Below are 7636 nucleotides of genomic sequence, written 5' to 3'. Positions count from 1 at the left end.
CAGTAGCAATATAACACTGCAGGAGCTTTTCAAATGTCTTCTGAAATTCAGCTTGTTTTAAAACAAAGAGAAAAATGTAATATTGGCAATGTTTGAAAAAAATTAAACTTATAGGTTTGCTGTCTGAAGTTTTATGTGGAAGTCCAGAAAATAATGAAGACATTAAGCTTATTTTAAATATTGGACAGATTAATGATACTAGCATTTGTTTTAATGGTGAATTATTTGGGTTTATATGAAATGAATCAAAAGATGGTATAATTATAAGTGATACTGACACAAAAAACCATTAGCTTGAAAAATTGAATTATAGTGATGAGTCTAAATGAAACAATTGACTGCAGAACTTATAGGTTCTGCAGACAGATGTGAATTCTGGTAGTTCCTAAATAGCTTCAACATAGTTAGCTGGGAGCATGCCGGTCCTGCCAGTCCTCTGCACAGTGCCATACATCCACCCTTCATCAATAGCTTGAACATTTACGATGGCATCTCCATCCTTGAAGGATACCTCATCCGCATCAGCAGCCATATAGTCATACATGGCACGGAAGATCTTCTGTTATGGAAATGGAAAGAAAAGGAAAACATATGTTGGATTTTTTATAACCTAAATACCTGGTTGTCAGATCTCTGGTTACTTACTCCACAAATTTAAGTTGCACAAAAGAAAGTAGCCAGGCAGGGTGGTGCACACTTGTAAGCCCAGCATTTGGTAGACTGAGACAGGAGGATCCGGGTTCATAGCCAGCCTCAGCTACTTAGTGAGGCCTTCCGCAACTTAGACCTTGTTTCAAAATAAAGAATAAAAAATAAGGCTGGGGGTGTAGCTCAGAGGTAGAATGCCCCTGGGTTCAATCCCCAGTACTCAAAAAAAAAAAAAAAAAAAAAAAGAAGAAAAAAGAAAAAAAAAGAAAGTGTGCAACTACCCAGGTGTAGTGGGGTGGATGTAGGAGGCATTTAGCTCAGTGGTTGAATGCCCCTGGGTTCAATCCCCAGTATTAAAAAAAAAAAAAAAAAGTGTAACTACAGCCAAGAAAGTAAAAACTCAGAAATATTTGCAAACCATATGTCTGATAAGGGATTAACATTCAGTTAATATGTAAAGAACTCTTACAACTCAGTCTCTCTCTCTGACACACACACACACACACACACACACACACACACACAGGCAAAGGATATGAACGAACTTTATTTTTTGGTACTGTGAATGGAACCCAGGGACAGAGTTGCAGAGGATTCACTAAATTGTTGAGGTTGGTCTCTAGCCTACGATTCTAGCTGGGCGTGATGCTACACACCTGTAATCCCTGTACTTAAGAGGCTGAGATAGGAGGGTTGCAATTTCGAGGACAGCCTCAGCAAGTAGTGAAACTCTCATTAAACCTAATGAGACCCTGTTTCCAAACAAGAAATAAAATCGGGCTGGAAGTGTGGTTTGAAGGTAGAATGCCTCTGCATTCAATCCCCAGTAACACACACACGCACACCCTGCGATCCTCCTGTCTCAGCCTCCCAAATACTGAGATTACCAGTGTGTACCACCATGCCTGGCTTGTGAATAGATATTTCTCCACAGAAGATACAGAAATTGCCAATAAGCACATGAAAAGATACTGGGCATTACTAGTCATCAGGGAAATACATATACAAAGCACAGGAGACCACTCCACATACACCACAGTAGTGCCAGTCATCACAAAGATAGATGTTAAGTTTCGGGAAAGTCAGAAATTTGAACCCTCATAAGCTGCTGGTGGGAATAGAAAATGGCGCAGCCATTTTGGAAAACAAACTGGTAGTTATCATGTTAAATATAGAGTGCCAGATGACCCAGCATGTCACTTCTGAGCATGTGTATACTCAAGAGGAGCGAAAATATGTCTGTGCAATAACCTATACAACCATGTCCAAAGCAGATTACTATTATTCATAATAGCCTTAAGTGGAAACAACCCAGATGCCCACCGAGTTATATCCATATTAGAATAGCATTTGATAGAAAGAATGGGGTGTATGAACCTGGATGAACCTCAGAACATTAAGCAGAAGAAGCCATGTTCCAAGGTCTACATATCCTTTGAGTTCGTGTATAGAAATGTTTGAATGTTTGAAATAGGCAAAAATATAGAAACAAAATAAATTAGTGGACTGGACAGAAAGGGAGTGTCTGGAGATGGGGAGCAAATATTGATCGGTAGAAGTCTTTTTTCTTTTTAAATTTGATGAAAATACTCTATGATGATGGTAGAGCAACTTTTTAAATGAAACAAGAATCAATTATGTGTCTTAAATTATGAATTTTATACTGTGTTAATTATATATCCATAAAACAGTATGTGCTAATTTTGCATGTAGTTTGACATCCCCCACACCCCCAGTACTGGGGATTAAACTCGGGGGCTCACACATTGCTAAGCAAGCACCAATCTACATCCTCAGCCAATGCCTGCACCCCCAGACCCTTTTTCAATTTTATTTTGAGACAGGGTCTCACTAAATGACACAGGCTGGCCTGCCTCCGCCACCATACCTAGCCTTTTTTCTACTTTTTGTTGTTGTTGTTGTTGTTGTTGTTGTTGTTGTTGTTGTTGTTTTTGTGGGTCTTAGGATGGAACCCAGGGCCATTCGACCTCCGAGCTACACCCCCTGCCCTATTTTTTATTCTTTATTTTGAAATAGGGTCTCACTGAGTTGCAAAGGGCCTCACTAAGTAGCTGAGGCTGTTGTGGAACTGCAATCCTCCTGTCTCAGCCTCCTGAATGCTGGGGTTACAAGCATGAGCCACCACTCCTGGCTTTTTTCTACCTTTTGAAGAGTCAACCTTAGTTTTAGGAAAGAATATGAAATGCCAAAGCAATATTTCACATGTGAAAACTTTCAGTATCAGAGTGAATGCATTTTTGTTAAGCCCTAACCAAAAAAGATAGAAGTTTATAAAGAAAGGTTCTATAGAAGGGATCAAGTGTGTGCATAATTGCTTGATAGTAACTATCACAAAAGGCTGCCAGAATCACAACTTTTCACAGAGGCCACTGCAACCTTACACAAAAAATACTTGGAGGATATCTGCTTAGCAACAGTCTATTCAGCCTGGGACTGTTCTACTTTTGTTAAGCTTTGTAGCCAAAATTATTGTTTTAAAATATTTCATGTAAGCCTCACTTTGACTTTCAACAACTCTCTCTCTCTCTCTCTCTCTCTCTCTCTCTCCTCTCTCTCTCTCTCTCTCTCTTAGCTGGGCATGGTGGTGCATGCCTGTAATCCTGGTACGTGGGATATTGAGACAGGAGAAAAGGCCAGCCTCAGCAATTTAGGGGGAACCTGTTTCAAAATAAAAAGGGCTGGCTGGGCATGATGGTGCATGCTTGTAATCCTAGCGCTTGGAAGGCTGAGACAGGAGGATCACACAGGTTCAAAGCCAGCCTCAGCTACTTAGTGAGGTTCTCAGCAACTTAGTGAGACCCTGTTTCCAAATAAAGTATAAAATAGGTCTGGGAGTATAGCCTGGAGGTAGAAAAGCCCCTGGGTTCCACCCCCAGTGCCACACACACACAAAAATTAAAGAGAATGCTACTCTAGTGCTCAACTTTATTAATTTCATTTGTATGTTCTGATCACTAGTCACGACGGACACCTTTTTGGTTTCTACTTTTATTGCCACAAATGATCTATTCATACTCTTTCACATGTATATATTTTTTTGTTTGTGATACTGGGGATGAAACCCAGGGACATTCTACCTCTAAGCAACACCCCCAGCCCTATTTTTTATTCTTTATTTTGAAACCAAGGTCTCACTAAGTTGCAGAGGGCCTCACTAAGTAGCTGCAGCTGTCTGAGAACCAGAGATCCTCCTGTCTCAGTCTCCCATGTACTGGGATTACACCATGCCTGGCTTCACATCTGTCTTGAGAGAGAGAGAGAGAAAGAGAGAGAGAGAGAGCGCATTTGTCATTGAACTTGGAGTGCTTTATTCTTTTTAAATATTAGTATTTTATGAATGTTATATTTTTCCCTCATTCAACAAGTTTCTTTGTGTCATAGAAACATTTAAACATTTATGGTCAGTCAGGCATGGTGGCACACACCTTTAATCCTGGTAGTTTGGAGGCTGAGACAGGAGGATCGCAGATTGGAGTACAGCCTCAGCAAGTAGTGAGGCTCTCATCAGCCTACTGAGACTTTGTTTCCAAATAAAAATAAAACAGAGCTGGGGTGTTGCTGGGATGGGAGGGAGAATGCCCCAGTGCTCAATCCCTAATACTACACAAAAATAAAAACTTACAGGCAAATTTATGTGTGTGTGTGTGTGTGTGTGTGTGGTACTGAAGATGGAATCCAGGGATATTCTACCTCCGAGCTACACCCCTAGCCCTATTTTATTTATTCATTTTTTAATATTTTGAAACAGGGTCTCACTAAACTTCTGGGGGCCATACTAAGTTGCTGAGCTGGCCTCTAACCTGTGACCCTCCTGTCTGGGCCGCCCATATTGAGATTACAGGCATGTACTTCCATGCCCAGCTGGTCTTTTTTCTTATAATTCTAGATTTTGCAACTTGCTTTGGAAGGCTTTCCACACTGCTAATGTTATAAAAGCAGTCTCAGCCGAGAGTGGTGGCGCACGCTTGTAATCCCAGCACTTGGGAGGCTGAGACGGGGATCTCGGGTTCTCAGAGAGGGCTGAGGTGTAGCTCGGAGGTAGAATGCCTATGAGTTCCATCCCCAGTGCTGAAAAATATTGCAAAAAAGCAGACTCTTTTTCAGGGCTTATTTTTACAATCTTGGTTTTTATGTTTAGATCTTTGGTATAGCTACTCTGTAAGTATGTGTTGAAATAAGTGTCTCATTTTATTATTTTTTTCTCTTTTTGCTAAATAGATAATCAGTTATTCCAAGATCATATTATTAATTATTCATCCTCTTTCTATTGATTTATAACTTTTAGAGTTCATTTATGGACTTCATATATATATATATTTGGTGGTACTGGGGTTCCTGAAAACCCTTCTATTTCACACTTCCGGGCTAAACTCCCAGACCTATTTTATATTTTTATTTGGAAACAGGGTCTCTTAGGCCAGCGAGGCTGGCTTTGAACTTTCGTGATCCTCCTGTCTCTGCCTCCCAAGCTAGGGGATTACAAGCATGCGCCACCACGCCCGGCTTGGACTTCATATATTTTATATACCTATTACTATGCCAAATATATGTTTAGAGCCAGGTGTAGTGGCGCACGCTTGTAATCCCAGAATTTCGGAGGCTGAAACAGGAAGATGGTAGTTTGTGGACGGCCTCAGCTACTTAGTGCCCATTGCAACTCAGTGAGACCCTGTTTCAAAATAAAGAATAAAAAATAGGGCTGGGGTGTAGCTTGGAAGTAGAATTCCAACCCAAGTACCGCAAAAAAAGATTTTAGAATTAACATATTATCTATTTATTTATTTGCAGGTATGGGGATGGTACACAATTGCATTCAACCTCCAAGCTACACCCAACACCTTATTTTTTTTATTTTTTATTTTTGAAACAGGGAAGCTGAAATAGAAGGATCACACATTTGAGTCCAGCCTCAGCAACTTAGTGAGACCCTAATTCAAAATAAAAAATAAGCCAGGCATGGTGGCGCACGCTTGTAATCCCCACGCTTGGGAAGTGGAGACAGGAGGATCGCACAGGTTCGAAGCCAGCCGCGCTGGAGCCCCTGTTTCCAAATAAAAATATAAAAAATAGGTGTCTGGGAGTGTAGCCCAGAGGTAGAAGGTCTTCCAGGAACCCCAGTACCACCAAATAAATAAATAAATGAAATGAAATAGGATTGGGGTATAGGTTAGCAGTAGACTGCCCCTGGGTTCAATTCCCACTTACGCGCGCACACACACACACACACACACACACACACACACAATCATTGAATAATGCTTTTCATTAATTTGGTTTTGGGTGGTAATGAAGGTTGTCTGATATTGACCATTAACATGAGATGTATAGTAAAAAAAATTATAATAGAAGATTTAAGCCAGGCGTGGTGTCACATGCATGTAATCCCAGCATTCGGGAGGCTGAGACGGGGGATTGAGGTTCATGGACAGCATTAGCGATTTAGTGAGGCCCTCTGCAATTCAGTGAGACCCTGTTTCAAAATAAAGAATAAAATTAGGGCAGGGGGTGAAGCTTGGAGATAGAAAATCCCTGGGTTCCATCCCCAAACCCACAAATTAATTAATTATTTAATTAATTAACAAAAGATTTAGTTTAGGGGAAAAAGATCAGAATACTTATAATTGTGTTTACACATATCAAAAAACAATAATGATTTGAATACATTCTTTACTCACTCCAGCAGTAGATGGATGTGATGGGATAGAAGACAGTGTTGTCTGTTGGGTAGCAACTGAAGAGGATCGTTGCTGCGGGAGCTCTGTGGTTTTTATGTGTTTGTAAGCTGTAAAAAGGAGGAGAAAAATACAAGAAAAGAAAAATGTGGCTCTACCTTTAACCTGTGTTTAGCAGCTGAGCAATGTTCTTTATCCCCAGCTTAATTATTTCTTTTCTTTCTTTCCTTTTTTTTTTTTTTTTTTTTTTTTTTTTTGGTGGTACTAGGGGTGGAACCCAGAGGCTTTCTACTTCCAGGCTATACTCCCAGACCTATTTTTTTATATTTTTATTTGGAAACAGGATCTCAGGAAGTTGCTGAGAGCCTCACTCAGTAGCTGAGGCTGGCTTGGAAACTGCGCAATCCTCCTGTTTCAGCCTCCCAAGCGCGGGGATTACAAGCGTGCGCCAATACGCCCGGCCAACTTAATGTATTTCTAAGAAAGGAGAACCTAATAAAACTGATGAAAATGAAACATCTAACCTCATAAACTACTCCTTTTTTTTTTTTTTTAAATAAACTCAAAGCTGCTCTCCCGGTGACAGCCGCGAGCGGGGCAGCCAGGACTGTCAGGCCAGCACTGTCCACTGGTACCTGTGGAGGCTGCAGAGAAGAAGACGCCTCCGTCGCTGTAGGTGGAGAGGTGGTGGTCGGCCCCTTCCGAGTGCTCGGACTTCTCCTCGCCTCCGCTGATGCTCAGCGCGCTGGCCGACCTCGACTGCTCCCGACTCCGGCGCTGAGCTTGGGCTGGGAGGGAAGCAGCAGAGATGACATTTCTATGCTGAGAATGCCTTGCGGTAATGGCGTCTCCGTTGTGGTTATATTTTTGCCAAGAATAGTTTCAAGTAGTTTCCTGTGGATTAAATCCTTACAACTTTGCTGGTATATAGTTGTCATCTCTATCTTAACATATGAGAGCTTAAAAGTAAATGGCCACAGGTCATGTGACAGTTAAGTGGTACAGCCAGGATTTTTATGGTGTTTATGTTTTTTGCATGATGTGGTACTGAAGCCTAAATCCAGGCACTCTACCACTGAGCTACATCCCCAGCCCTTTAATTTTTAAATTTTGAAACAGTTTCACTAAATTGCTCAGGCTGGCCTTGAACTTGTAATTCTCCTGCATGAGCCTCCCAAGTGAATGGGTTCATAGGCATTTGCACCCATTTGTCATTGCACCCATGAAACAGCCAGTATTCAAAGCTCTGTCTCTGTTTCTATGATACTGGGGGGGGGGCTTTAAAACAATATATG

The 7636-nt window shown here is 41.2% G+C and overlaps 1 protein-coding gene across 2 annotated transcripts in view; it reads right to left on the bottom strand.

The window, feature by feature from the left end:
- Positions 1–385: 385 nt before the first annotated feature.
- NEB (nebulin) overlaps positions 386–7636 on the bottom strand; it is a gene marked incomplete at both ends in the record, with an annotated part of 222697 nt that continues 215446 nt past the window's right edge. For both annotated transcript variants that reach the window (XM_080719851.1, XM_080719850.1), the window contains 3 exons: positions 386–559; positions 6345–6451; positions 6977–7129. In XM_080719851.1, the coding sequence (XP_080575977.1) occupies positions 386–559; positions 6345–6451; positions 6977–7129 (434 nt within the window). The remainder of the gene's footprint in view (positions 560–6344; positions 6452–6976; positions 7130–7636) is intronic.

This window comes from Muscardinus avellanarius, assembly GCF_963383645.1.
Source record: "Muscardinus avellanarius genome assembly, chromosome: 2".
Taxonomy (NCBI): domain Eukaryota; kingdom Metazoa; phylum Chordata; class Mammalia; order Rodentia; family Gliridae; genus Muscardinus; species Muscardinus avellanarius.
The sequence above is the reverse complement of the archived record's forward strand: the minus strand, read 5'-3'. Positions and strand labels throughout refer to the sequence as shown.